This window comes from Punctularia strigosozonata (genome assembly GCF_000264995.1).
Source record: "Punctularia strigosozonata HHB-11173 SS5 unplaced genomic scaffold PUNSTscaffold_12, whole genome shotgun sequence".
Classification (NCBI taxonomy): domain Eukaryota; kingdom Fungi; phylum Basidiomycota; class Agaricomycetes; order Corticiales; family Punctulariaceae; genus Punctularia; species Punctularia strigosozonata.
In genome coordinates this window covers 598,048-610,736 of record NW_006767444.1, presented here as the reverse complement: position 1 = coordinate 610,736, position 12,689 = coordinate 598,048, and the positions used below count along the sequence as shown (strand labels likewise).

General features: G+C 54.3%; 5 protein-coding genes across 5 annotated transcripts; 2 read left to right on the top strand and 3 right to left on the bottom strand.

Moving 5' to 3' along the window:
* Positions 1-3: 3 nt before the first annotated feature.
* PUNSTDRAFT_106844 (ubiquitin-conjugating enzyme) lies at positions 4-1,127 on the top strand. Its single transcript, XM_007386955.1, has 7 exons — positions 4-191; positions 256-304; positions 359-376; positions 432-529; positions 586-698; positions 754-850; positions 905-1,127. Exons 1-7 carry the CDS (start codon positions 92-94, stop codon positions 961-963), a joined length of 534 nt encoding a protein of 177 aa, XP_007387017.1. The 5' UTR covers positions 4-91; the 3' UTR covers positions 964-1,127.
* Positions 1,128-2,094: 967 nt separating this feature from the next.
* PUNSTDRAFT_137310 (acyl-CoA N-acyltransferase) lies at positions 2,095-3,032 on the bottom strand (the record flags this gene model as incomplete). The annotated part of the gene is made up of 4 exons (XM_007386954.1): positions 2,095-2,486; positions 2,585-2,777; positions 2,834-2,852; positions 2,911-3,032. The coding sequence occupies 4 exons, from the start codon at positions 3,030-3,032 to the stop codon at positions 2,095-2,097; spliced, it is 726 nt and encodes a 241-aa protein (XP_007387016.1).
* Positions 3,033-3,204: 172 nt separating this feature from the next.
* PUNSTDRAFT_137309 (uncharacterized protein) lies at positions 3,205-10,276 on the top strand (the record flags this gene model as incomplete). The annotated part of the gene is made up of 13 exons (XM_007386953.1): positions 3,205-3,382; positions 3,449-3,931; positions 3,996-8,387; positions 8,442-8,606; positions 8,658-8,779; positions 8,829-8,978; positions 9,034-9,175; positions 9,225-9,326; positions 9,379-9,453; positions 9,505-9,644; positions 9,705-9,828; positions 9,886-10,094; positions 10,151-10,276. 13 exons carry the CDS (start codon positions 3,205-3,207, stop codon positions 10,274-10,276), a joined length of 6,408 nt encoding a protein of 2,135 aa, XP_007387015.1.
* A 222-nt stretch (positions 10,277-10,498) lies between these two features.
* Positions 10,499-10,857, bottom strand: PUNSTDRAFT_73982 (bola-like protein; the record flags this gene model as incomplete). Its single annotated transcript, XM_007386952.1, has 3 exons — positions 10,499-10,566; positions 10,639-10,678; positions 10,735-10,857. The coding sequence occupies 3 exons, from the start codon at positions 10,855-10,857 to the stop codon at positions 10,499-10,501; spliced, it is 231 nt and encodes a 76-aa protein (XP_007387014.1).
* Positions 10,858-11,175: 318 nt separating this feature from the next.
* On the bottom strand, positions 11,176-12,307 carry PUNSTDRAFT_145733 (uncharacterized protein; the record flags this gene model as incomplete). Its single annotated transcript, XM_007386951.1, has 5 exons — positions 12,165-12,307; positions 12,019-12,111; positions 11,683-11,961; positions 11,425-11,634; positions 11,176-11,364 (listed from the first exon to the last, which is right to left on the bottom strand). The coding sequence occupies exons 1-5, from the start codon at positions 12,282-12,284 to the stop codon at positions 11,176-11,178; spliced, it is 891 nt and encodes a 296-aa protein (XP_007387013.1). The 5' UTR covers positions 12,285-12,307.
* Between the last annotated feature and the right edge of the window lie 382 nt (positions 12,308-12,689).

Sequence of the window (12,689 nt, the reverse complement as noted above, 5' to 3'; positions counted from 1 at the left end):
CATCGCAGATCGGTTACTCCCTCGCAGCTTCGGTCACTGGTCAGATATCATTTCTGACGACGAACTACTGCCTTAGTGCTCTTTGGACGAAATGTCGAAACCAGGCAGCCCGGCACCCGCATCTAACACTCTGCTGCTCCGGCGTCAACTCACGGAGCTCACTAAGCATCCGGTTGAGGGCTTCTCAGCAGGTAAGTCGCTTGCCGCTGAATGGCGCCAGCCTTGAATATATCCTGACGTAGTACGGGCCGCAAGGGCTCGTCGATGATGACAATCTATACGAATGGGAGATCTTGATCATCGGGTACGTCTTGCCATGCACTTGTCCGAGACGATCGTGTCTGACGTTCGTGATCAGCCCTCCAGATACCCTGTAGTATGTTCGACGTTCTTGAGCGCATGATTTGTCGTTGATGGATGGTGGCTCGCAGTGAAGGTGGCTTCTTTAAGGCTCGGATGACGTTCCCGCCAGACTTCCCCCTGAATCCACCGAAGCTTCGGTTCATCACCCCCATGTGGCACCCAAACAGTATGTCCCAGCACCAATTCTGCTGATCCTTTCCAACGATGACATCGTTATCCCAGTTTACCCCGACGGTAATGTGTGCATCTCCATATTACATCCGCCTGGGGAAGACCAATACGGCTACGAAGACTCGGGAGAGAGGTGGCTGCCGGTGCATTCCGTGGAGTCGATCGTAAGCCAGAGTCTTGCACGTTCCATGCTTTCGTCTCACGTGGTCACGCTATCAGCTCCTCAGTGTCATTTCTCTCCTATCCGCGGACAAGCCGAACCTCGACAGCCCTGCGAATGTTGACGCCGCGGTAGAGGTTAGGACAAACTTTGAAGGTATTTCTTAAATATATTGCTCCCGTATCCCGCTCGCTAAGTGTCGCTCTTTAGCCTACAAGAAGAAGGTTCGCCGTCTGGTCCGCCGGAGTGCGGAAGAGGCCTTCGATTAGCGCACCCTATCTTCAGTCGCGGATTCCTCAGACTACCCCTCATGACTTCACTGTTCAGGTTCACCCCGCCTTTTCTTCCGCTTTCGCAAATGTATAGCTTTCACAACACTTTGTAACTATCCATCCGCACTTCTGGTCGGCATACACATAATCTAACCACTCGCTTTTCTGTGACTATTCCTCCCATCGTTTCTTTTCAAGGCCAGTAGCAACTTCACTGAACCGCACATAGTCACAGATAAGCATGTTAGGGCGCCCGGCGCGAAACACAGTAAAAGAACACAGTAATTTCGCCAACGACCATCTGCTCCTATAAGATCTGGTATGCACCTGATGCTCGACGGCACATCGTGCCCGAACCTCCAGATGAAATGAACCTGGCACAATATGCTGAAAGATCCGTAATGTTAACGTCGTCAATGAGAGCTATTTGCAGCGGCAGCTGATGGTAAACACGCAGACTGAAATGGCAGAGTCTGATGAACTCGATCCATGCCAGCTTGAAATCTCGATATGGGCAGAGAATACGGCTCTACAAATAAGTAAACATGTCGGGACGTACGATACTTTGGCAGCAACGAGAATGTGCTCGGTGGAAAAATTGTCCCTGAGCTTTCACGATGATCGCACGAGGCAGGATCTAGATGATCTGGATTCATGGCGTATTTGACGTGCACAAGTGAATGTAAGAGTATGCACTTCGAGTTATGGCAAACCACAGATGGCGCAGCGCTTCATCCCTATTGCCTAGACCGAAGACTTCCAAGTTTACCCTGCATCCGCCTTTGCCAACGAGAATGTTCCAAGGCGTGTTGATATGTGTACGGTGTTGTGACAGAGACAGCTCTTCTGACCTCCGGTCTTCGCATATGCGCACGTTGTTTCCAATCGAACCTGTTGGTACATGGGTGCAACAGCGGCCCCGAGAAGAACAAGTCAACTGGTCCAGGTGTCTAAGGGCGGCGATTACTCGCTTCGTTGGGTATATGTCATCGTTACGATCGATCTTGCCAAGACGCGGAGTGCCCGCTCAATGCTTCGTCGAGGGACCAGATCTCGCAAGTGTTCACGATGGCGTGATGACGCCTGTGGTGCACTGCTCGAGCTCGTCGTTCTTGAACGATACTCCTGTCACGTCGGTTCCTCGCCGTCATCGGAGGCACTCCCCTCGCGCATCCTCCACCCGCTAGGTGCGGTGACTGGCACATCTGCATCATCATCTTCGTCCTGTTCCTGAATGGTTCCCGTAGAGTAGTGCACGTCTGACACTGCTTGAGCGGATTCCGTTCTTTCGGCACGCGGGATCACTGTCCTCTCCATATGCGCTGGGGGTTGCAGGCTCAGGATTAACCTAAACGCGTCCTTGCCATTCAGGTAGAACCTGAACAATCGCTTCTCCCGAATGAAGCCGAGTGATTCGTACAGTGAGATAGCGGAGGCGTTGTCGAACTCGGTTTCTAATACGACTTCATCTACCTCCCGGGCGCGCATCTCAGCGATCGATTTGGAGACGAGGGCGGTAGCTGGAGACAAAAGAGAACGGATTAGTCGTGTTATGATGTGGTCTGATATACGCGAACAAGAGGCGAAAAACACGACAACACAGGCTTGACGGACTAACCGATGCCTCGTTTTCGCCATTGGGGATTAACGCTAAGCATCGCGATATAGCCTCTGTTGGCCTTTTCACGGTGCATGCTTTGTTTGCAAACGATGACGCCTATTGGTTTTGAAGATGACTGTGAGTGTGAAGAGCCGAGTTGTGCGTCCGCGCGATGCGTAGAGGGCTGCTCCGGTTCGGATTCTGGAAAGGCCTATTCATCGGGGGAAACTGAGGACAGGAAGCCGGACCCGAGTTCACCATACTCACAAGAAATGCTAGATGAGGCCTGTTGGGATGATGGTCCGTCAGATACACAAGAAATAACAGGATGGGCGCGTGCGTACCACTGGTCGAGGAAATACCTATACGTGTAGATCACGTAGGGTTCGCTCAGCTCCGTCTGAACGAGCGACATGATCGCCGGAAGATCGCCCTCGCCTGCATATTGGCGGTAGTAGATCGACATAAGGGTTACGTATATATGATGAGAGGTGGAGGCAAGAGACAAGCCGATTTGTCGACGCGTCCGTTCTGACTTCAACGCGTCTTGACTTCATCCACGACCTCCTCACAACTCTGCGACTTCTAGCGGCCACGACACAAAACGACGCGCAGAGAAAGGATCTAACGAATTTGCGATGGAGTCATGCGCGAGACTGCGCGCCGTGTTGCTGGCTGCCCTGAACGCCAATGCACGAGGCAGCCACCACGGCGAGCAGGAACTCTTCGACGAACTTGCCGCGCATAGAACAGCTCTGCGTAGACTGTTTCAGATTGGCCCGCGTAGCCCTGCTGAACAAAGGGAACTGGAATCCGGTGTGTTGCAGTTCCAACTGATACATCAGAAATGTATATTGACTCGTGCTATGTTCTTTCTTGCAGGAAAGACAACCATCGACGGCAAAACTCTTGCCGTCAATGTGGACTTCGCGCGTCAAGCTATATTTCTCTCCCAGCACCTCGAATGCTCCGAACGCGTGGTCTCCGCCCTACTGCACGACGTGGCGGTACACAACCCGAATATCACGCCTGCAGAATGCGTCGAAGCCACCCTACTTGAGTACCACAAGCGGAGGAGAGACCTGGTGGACTGCTTGAGGTACATATTAGAGGCGGCGATGGTGGCGGAGAACGATGAAGCGCCCACGTTGTTCAAGAGGCTGGACGTGTTCGTCAGGCAGGGGCTGTTGCCTAAGGATAAGGCGCCTGGACAAGGATCAGGAGCTTTGGGTACCAGTCAGGGAGCCACATTTTTCGCGAAGTTGATGAACGAGGTCGAAAACTTGGGGAAGACCATAGCTCAAGTAGAAGCTGCGAAGCAAAACGCGGTCTCTAATACCACCATACCTTCGCAGGCTCAACAAGGTCAGAAAAAGTGTTAAACGCTTGCACTGTCCATCACGGTGACTGATTATGCAACGTCTTGCAGGAGTGAACGCTACGTTAGGTGCAGACATCCTTTCTATCCGGCTCTCCTCCCTTGCCTACGAACGGCGAGCTCTCGCTACTACCCTCTACCTCCTTTCCCGCATGGCCTACCCGTCACCGGCTGAAGTCACGACACTCGTCGACTGGCTTGCGTCTAATCCCTCCCACCCCCTTACATACCATATGCTGGCCGCCGTCCTCGCGGTCTTCGATTCGTCGCTGTCCCCTCCCGGCTCGCTGAGCTCGGACATGCGGGCAAGGCTCGCGATCGATCAGACCGTGCTTGCACATATGAAGAACAAGATGGACGTCATGAACAAATGGACAGTACCTGGCCTTAAAGCGGTGGTGTTGCTGAGGTGGACTCTGTTCTTGACCGAAGCAAGACGAAGAGACGGGAGCTTGGAGGCCCGTGAAGGCTTTCGTACCGAACAGCTCGAGACTCAGATTTGGAACGCCGTGCAAGGCGATGCCTTTGCGTACCTGGCCCTTGCCACCTTGTCCCTGCAGTCACGGTCTCAGCGATCGTCGTACCCCCCTCCCTCGCTCTTACACACCATACAAACCGCCGATCCGAACCACACCCCGCCGGCCCCTCCCGTCGAGTTCAAGCCCGAAGTACTGGGGGCGTTCGAGAGCCTGGTCCGTGGGCTTATTTCGCATGCCTCAAGTGAACTGCGAAAGATCAAGCAGCGTCAAGAAGACTTAGTATTGGCAGGAGCACATGGTCGACCTGAGCGCTCTCGGGCGTTCCGGCCGGGACAGCTGGGCGCTGCTGGACCAAGCCAAGGTGGCGGTTCTGAAGATGCTGACGGGACAGGCGCTCCACCCCGGAACGACATTGCTATTCTCTTCTCCTTCATCGGTGTTCTTTACACAGCGCTCCCAACCGAACGAGCTTTGCAATTCTGGGGCTCTGCGCCACTTCCTTCGCCCTCTGGTCTCTCTTACCCTGAGATCGTCGAGATTCAGACGCCGAAGCTTCCTTCGTTCCTCCAGTGGAGCGTGTGGTCGACTCAGCCACGCGACACCGCGATGTGTACCGCGCTGCACGACATGCTTAGCGGGCTGGCCCACGGACGACAATGCGCGGAGCTGTGTTATAACTTCGTCGCGCGTGGTGGAGGCGACGGTATCAGCAACATGGGAGGCGCCTCCAGCGTCAGTTGGGTGGCTATTTTCGGCTTGCTGGATAACTGGGCAGCACAAGGGGCCCCGAAGCATGAGAGGGTTAGCTCGACGCATGGGCAAGTCTCCGGGACCACGGGTTGGCATTCGCATTCTCCACTTCCTGGGTCAGCGACGGCGGCGCCAGCTAGCCACGCCCCTATACAACTGAACGCTAAGGATGTTCTGTTCGCTCAAGCCTTCCTCCGCCTACTGGGGACAGTCGTATCGTTCTCAGTTGCGGTACGGACAGCGATCGCTAGCCATGCTCAGTTCCGTGCCATTCCGGCACTGGTGGCTCTCATACCCCTTCCTGTGCCCTTGGAGCTCAAGGGAGCGCTGTTTGAGACTCTGTCAGCTTTCTGCGAACCAGGTTCAAGCTCGGTGGCCGGAGGAGCGGTTTTAGAGATATGCAGGGCGGTATGGTTGCTGATGGAGCGGCTGGAAGTGATCAATGTCAGGAAGGACAGTGGGGCCGGCGTCTTGACTGCTCCTGTGAAGGGCGTCGAGGTGGAGCTTGAGGAGGTCGAGGCAGTATACAAGCTCTACCCGGCAACACTACCATTCCTCAAGCTCCTCGCCACGCTCATACACACCCCCAAGCGCCTGCCCCTCAAGGAGCGACTTGGCACTGCGGACTCGGGGTTAATCAACTCTGTTCCTGATCAGCTCGGCGCACCCTATAGGCTTCCCGGCGCGGGACCCTTCACAGCGTTCGTCATTGATGAGGTTTTCGCGAAGATCGGGACGCGGGAATTTCAACAGCCGTCCGACCGATGGAGAATGAATGACCTCTGCCTCTGTTACGTCGAGAGATGTCTGGGGAGCTATGAGCTAGAGACGCTGGTGTCGGCGGCGGACAACGGAACCTTGTTGATGGAGACGCTTATTCCATTCCTGACCCACCCAGGTTACGACGTGATGAAGAGACTGCTAACGCAGACGCCGCTCCAGAGCACCATCTTGGGTTACGTCGTGGAAGGTGTGGAGGGTTTCGACAAGGGGATTGCGGAGATCGAGCCGGACTTTGCGAGCACGATTGTGCGCGTGCTCCGCATCGTACATCGCGTTCTGGAGATCCAAGACATATTCTTGGACGTGATCATTCCTCTCCTTTCTGAGTTTGACAGCGCGCCGATCGTTGGGATAGCCCACCCGCGATCATACTTCCTGAAGTTTGACCAGGCACTCTCGTTCGCACCGCACTACGTACCTGCTATCGCGGCGTACGTCGCCTTCCCTTCATACGCGGAACTTACCTACTTGGCCATCAAGATACTGAAAGAGCTCTCCGCTTCTCATGCATTCAGCAAGCTCGCGACTCTCATCGACCACAGTCCGGATTCGGAGAGGATCTTGGCTGGGTTTAGACGCATCATCGCCGTCGACAGCGAGGACGACGTGGCATCAGCAGAGATGACCATGGAAGATAGCACCGGAGCTGGTGCACCTGACATCGACGACTCCCTTGATATTGCGCCCCAAGCTACACGGCTTGCCGCTCTAGACCTGCTCATACAAAATACGCGGAACGGAAAACCGCTCCCGAATTTGGCCCATCTGCTTCTTTTTGGCGGTCTGGACGTCGAAGCCATCCAAGACCCCCATGCCCTCGGCGCACAACAAAGCTGCATCCATGTCATCCTCGACCTACTTAACGAAGGCGTTCCGAGACTCAAGGGAAAGCGCAAAGAACGTACGATCGTCGCCGATCCGCTTTTCCTGACTCTTCCTACTCTTGCGGAACGCTGCTACCGGGTGGTCCATCAGCTCTGTGTTCATCCACGTACCTCGGAGATGACAATGCGTTATCTTCGCACCCAGGAAGATTTCTTCGCTCGCCACTTGGTTGCCATCCCTTTCAAGGCTCCCCCCGCGGAAGACGATCCATTTATCGAACTCGTATATGACGATGGTTCACGGGTGATATCCACCGTCGCTGCCACCAGCTCGTTCTTACGCTTGCGATCGCTCGTCTTGGATCTTGTCGCGCTCGAGCTGCACATCCTTACCTCGAAGAGGCACCACAAGGGCGTCGACGACCTACTCCGACTTCTCTTCGAGAGCAACGAGGGGTACTACGATGACCAGCAAGGCGATGATCTGCTTCGGCCCTTCCACGACGTTGGCCAGTCGCATGTTCGTATCATTGAGTTGCTGCAGTCACTGGACTTTGACTGGTCAGACAGTCTCGCGGTTGAACCGGTCACGTTGGACTTCTTCGCCGGTCTGAACTTGCAGTCGTGCGTCCGGGCCGAAGACAACGGATGCGAAGTTGTCGATCGGGCCGCCCTTCTGGCCCTACTGGCAGCCGCCCGGCAAACGTTGCACGCCCAAGGTCGGTTGGTGACTCAAGCGCACTCTGACAAGGCGGCTCAGGAGACAGAGTACATCTTGTCCAGCTGTGCTGCCGAGAACCATCGACGTGAAGTCCGCCATGCCACCGGCATGGGATACGAGGCGTGGAAGCGACTATTGGACATGATTCTTACCAAATGCTTCGACAGGCTACCTTCGGACCAAAGGGAGACCATCCTGTTTGACCTGCTCCACGTACTTCCAGATGTACTACAGTCGGGCAACACCGATGAAGGGACAGCCGTTTTACTCTCCGAGTCAATCCTTTCTGTCATCACCAAGCTTCGGGAAGACCGGCGTTATCAGCTTCTCCTGCAGGCTGCGAGTGGCAACTTGGAGGCGGGAGCTCTTCCTGCCGAGCGGCTGTTCATGCTGCTCAGGAGCACCCTTCGATGTATCCTGGACAACAATCGGCTGGAAGTGGTCCGCGGTAACCTCTACGCTGCGCTCATCAACTTCATGCATCTGATTGCTCCAAACGACCCATCTGCTTCGGACGCGGAAGGCTCACAAAAGTCAACGACCAACGGAGATGCGTTCTTTGACGACCATGCCTTCGCCATGGGTTTGGATGGACCGCAAAGATCCACACATCTACCCGTGACTACGCTTGAGAGCACCAGTCTCTCGATCATCAAGGAATCACTTGACCAACTGTTGACCATCGTCGCCAGGGATGCCATCGACGGCAGTGAAATATGGAAAACCGTGGCCTTCATGTTCCTCGATTCCTTGGTTCAGCTATCGCATGCCGAAAAGACGAACGTCATCATCGACACTCTTGTTCGTCATGGGATACTCTCCAATCTGGTCCGAAGTCTATCCGAGTCGGACTCTCGCTTGCAGGCAGTTCTGGCACCGGAACCTGGTCAGTCGTTTTTATGTATTCACGTTCCGTTCATCCAGTCTTATCATGCTATAGATGACGTGAATGCCTTATATGTCTATGAGGCGAAGTTGTCCTTCTTCATCAGAGTTTCACAGTCGCGTTCGGGCGCCGAGCGTCTTTTGGATGCACGCATAGTACAGACGCTTGCGAGTTGCGATTACCTTGATTCAAGGCCGGAAGCGGATCAGGCATTCATAGGTAGACATCGTCGTGTTCAAGATATTGCATTCGACTGAAGTCGCTTCTCAGATCGTGACAGTTTCTTGCCCTCGGCCGTCGAACGCTATCATCAATTATTCATGCCCGCATTGCAGTTGATCGTTGGGATCCTGTCAGCCTTGGGTGATGGACACGCGACTGCTACAAAGCAGGTGCGGCAGGGTATGTTGCGCTGGTGTCCTAGCTCACGATGATGCACAGGTTATGAACTTCCTTACGAGCCATCGCGAAACCATTGTAATCCTCCTGAAAAGTGACGCGGAAATGACCTCTGTCGCGGTCATCGAGGAAGTCACCGTCCTTGTGGAGCTTTGTGCTAGCATCTTGCCAAGCGTGCCGAAATCGGAGTTGGTGAGCTTGCTCTCCCAGACCCATCTATCGAAATCCTGAATCCTCTGTCCGCCAGGCTTCAACGATTACAGGTCTGGGTAGCGTGCATTTTGCGATCCTTAGCCTATCAGCTAGGTGTTTGGGCAATCTGCACTGGATCCGGAGTATCCAACCGCAGTCGGAAAGCGACATTGCAAACGCTAGTGTAGCAGCACCAGGTATGTTTACCCTCGTCATACCAATGCCCGTTGTAACGCGTCATCACAGGGGAGCCGTCAAAATCGAGGTTCCAGGTGTCCGTACTCAAGAAGGCTACCGCACTCCGGCAGGCTATCGTTTCTTACCTTGGCACGGCCAGCGACTTCACTGGTGCGTCGACTCTCAGTCAGCAAGGCATATCTTATAGCCGAGCTCCTATTAGAACCGGAGTTCAGCGTCGTCCTGTCTCCTCTGACGATCGCGTCACGCAGTGACGATCGCTCACAGCGTGTCCTAGGTATTTGACCAGCGTCGTATCGTGCCAACAGCGCTGACCACCGCCGTCTAGCCATGGCGCCCACTATGGGAGACGCAATCGAGGCGTTGGGCGACTTGTCCACGAACCTATCGACCGTGCTTCGCCAGATCGCAGACTTGTCGGCAGAGATCGGATCCAAGGATCATATCAGAATCGAGACCATTCGCGAGGTGAGTGACACAGTCCCACGATCTACTGCATACGACGCTTACCATGCGAAATGTTGCCAGGTTGTCTCCCTTCCTGACGTCGATTTCCTCGAAGAACTCGACTTGACGGAGAAACAAAATCTCCTGGTTCGCGAGTTGGGCCGATTGAAACTCGACAAGCAAGAGGAGGCACATAACGTACTAGGTTTGCTCGTCACCACGTGAAAAGCTTCATACCGGATTCTGATGCTAGGACGAATAGACGTGCTGGAGATGCTGTTGCTCTTGCTTTGGCGGCATCTGACTCAATATTGGGACATGCGAAACGAGCATGCTGCGCAGGCGAAATCACTGTCGATGTCGATGTCCCGTCTGGCCTCCAGTACGGCGATCCCCGATCCGGAGACCCTGCGAGGGGAGGCGGCGCAAAAATTGGCGCCAGTGATACAACGCCTGGAATCCTTGACAGTGGTATGGGCATCGAGATGTATCGATGTCGACTATATCATTGACAACCTTTGATACAGGATGGTGCCACGCTTGGAGGCGACTGGCGAGATAGCAAGGCGTATCTGGATATTATGTGCAAGAGACTACGGGACAAAGTGGGGTTGGAAACGGACGTCCCCAGGATGACTGCAGATGCGTTCTGATTGCGAGGGGCTGTCTGTGGTATGCTCCACCGTATTATTACTATGTCCTAGCGAGATCATTCAGATACAATTGGGATTCTGTAAAGCATCTGATTCGTAAGGTGGTCATGCGCCCGTGTCCATCTCGGATTGCTTGGCGATGTATGCATCGTACTGCCTTGGCGTGAATGTTTTCTGGTAAAACAAGAAGAAAGATGGATGTATCGCGACTCTTAGCGCTCGCTATCTGGACATGCCTACCTGTGAAAATGCGTGCATCAAAGCTATCTCATTCTTCAGTAGTTCGTTGACTAACAGTCTATGCGTCAGTGCTGAGGAACAAAGGCCGCCGGCAGGCCTGTGCCAAATCAGATTAGCCTCACTGAACCGATGCCTTGCTAAAGTTGTTTTCCCCTCGAATGCCTTCGATAACGCGTCAGCAATTGCGTCGATACAAGCTTGTGAGGAGCTAAATGCACCTCGGACACGACCACGACCGAGTAGTTCTCGCCACAGCCATTTGAGGTGTCAGTGATCTCTAGGTAGGTGACGGGAATAGCTTGTCGGATAGCCGTCTCAAGCGTCTCTTGGGATATAGGCATGACGCCAAGACGAGGAGGCGGTCGAAAGCAAGCAATGTCTTATCTGATAAGCACTTTTCGTGCACCGGTGGAGTGAGCTCGGGTTTCGGCCGTGTGCTCCGATGGACGCGCGATGATCTTGACATGAACAAGTCCCTTTACCAACTCTCGCTGATCGGTCGTACGCTAACACTTCCGTTGTGTTCACCTTACATTCGTTCTCGATTCGCCGGGTGCTTCGCTCACTCGCACTGCCAGATACATGAGAGATCTGAGGCACGCGGTAAGAAGTAGTTGGAAGCGTATTAACGAGATACTTTGGTTCTACCGTCGTCTCACTCATGCCGCATTTTCCACGTCGCCAGCTCCCATGTTCTTCTTGCGTTCAACAAAGGCTTGCTTCAGAAGGAATAGATCGAGGGGGGTGATGCTGCCCGCATCGTTGGTGGTGACCATACCCTGGAGCTTCCGGTCCAACCAGTCGTCGCGGGCATGCGCGTCCGAGCCGCATATGGAATCAACGTCGGCCTCAACATACGGGAAAGTTCTTCAGCCGTGCATGCGTTCGAAACTTGAAACCTGACCAACCTGTTCCCGGATACCGAGCACGCGCAGCGCCGGACGCAAGCGCTGCAAGGTTTTCGGTGGCCCATTCGCAAGCAACGCATCCAGAGGATCGAGTTCGGGGCCTCGCCGGCGTTGCGTCAAATTTCCCTGTATTCGGCTCTGCGGAGGAGCTGTTGGCACGTTCTCAAGGTTGGATATGCGCCTAGCACGGGAAGCCGTCGCATCGCCTCGCTGGCGTATCGTCAGCTGCTGCAGTAGAGAGACTGTGCTCCAGCTTACCATTCGACTGCTCGGATGCGCGATTACTCTACTGCGGACGTATCGAGCGACGGTGACCCCTTCTTCTTCGTCGGAATCGCGAGAAAGGTCGATAACATTCTCTTCTTCGTTCTGGCCGCGAAGCTGCGAGGGTGCCTCCGAGCTGCGAGAACGCTGTGTTCTACGTGACAACATCGGCCACTCATCACGAGATTGATTGTGATACAGATAGTTTTTGACGTATTCGCGGATCGGCCAATGGCTTTCGAACCTAACGAGGATTGGATACTTGGCACACGCCTCGACATGCGACATTATTTAGTGCAAACTCTACAAGATTCTTCCAATCCTGCTCACCTCCTGGATTAGCGCGTCAAGCGCAGCGGGTAGCTGTTTTCCGATCAACTTTCCAGGGACCAAATACTTCTGGATCAATTCACGAAGATGGAACTGGAAGGCATAGTTGGCAATTCGTTCCCGCTGAACCGCGCGAGTCTACTTACCGCCATTGGGGGCCATAGCCTGTCTGGGAAATGCACGCCTGTGGCTCGGATCCTGTCGAGAAGGCCAAAGGGAGGATCGTTTGTCCTTGGATTATTGGGTATCACTTCTAGGTGCTGCATGACGAGTAAGAGAGGGGCTGAGCGTGGTCGGCTCGAAGACCTGGCGGAGGAACCTCGTAATGAAGATGTATATATATTCAACTGCAAGATCAGTCCCGTCTGCACATATTCAAGGTTTGACCGGCGTACGAGCATCGCTCGGCCTCGACACTTGATCCGTCCCCAAAAAGAACACGCTGCCACGGGTCCGAGGCCCCGCCGAGGAGTCATCGCGAAGAAGACGTCGAGACGGGTAAGTGATTGTTGGCAGCTGACTCGGAATGATCCTGCCTGAGCTCGTACAGCGTTTATAGTATAGTGCACAGCGCGAAATGGAAATTAACCGCCGTGAAGCGGAACGGCAGCGCACCGGCCATTTGTGCGAGCGGCTTATTCGGCGAGCACGAACGCAATACTTGTCTAACA

Bases quoted from the DNA above. Each gene is read 5' to 3' on its own strand.
- PUNSTDRAFT_106844 (XM_007386955.1), top strand. From the start codon at position 92: ATGTCGAAACCAGGCAGCCCGGCACCCGCATCTAACACTCTGCTGCTC. The intron at 192-255 runs GTAAGTCGCTTG...ACGGGCCGCAAG, and splicing joins GGTTGAGGGCTTCTCAGCAG to GGCTCGTCGATGATGACAAT. The intron at 530-585 runs GTATGTCCCAGC...TCGTTATCCCAG, and splicing joins CCCCATGTGGCACCCAAACA to TTTACCCCGACGGTAATGTG.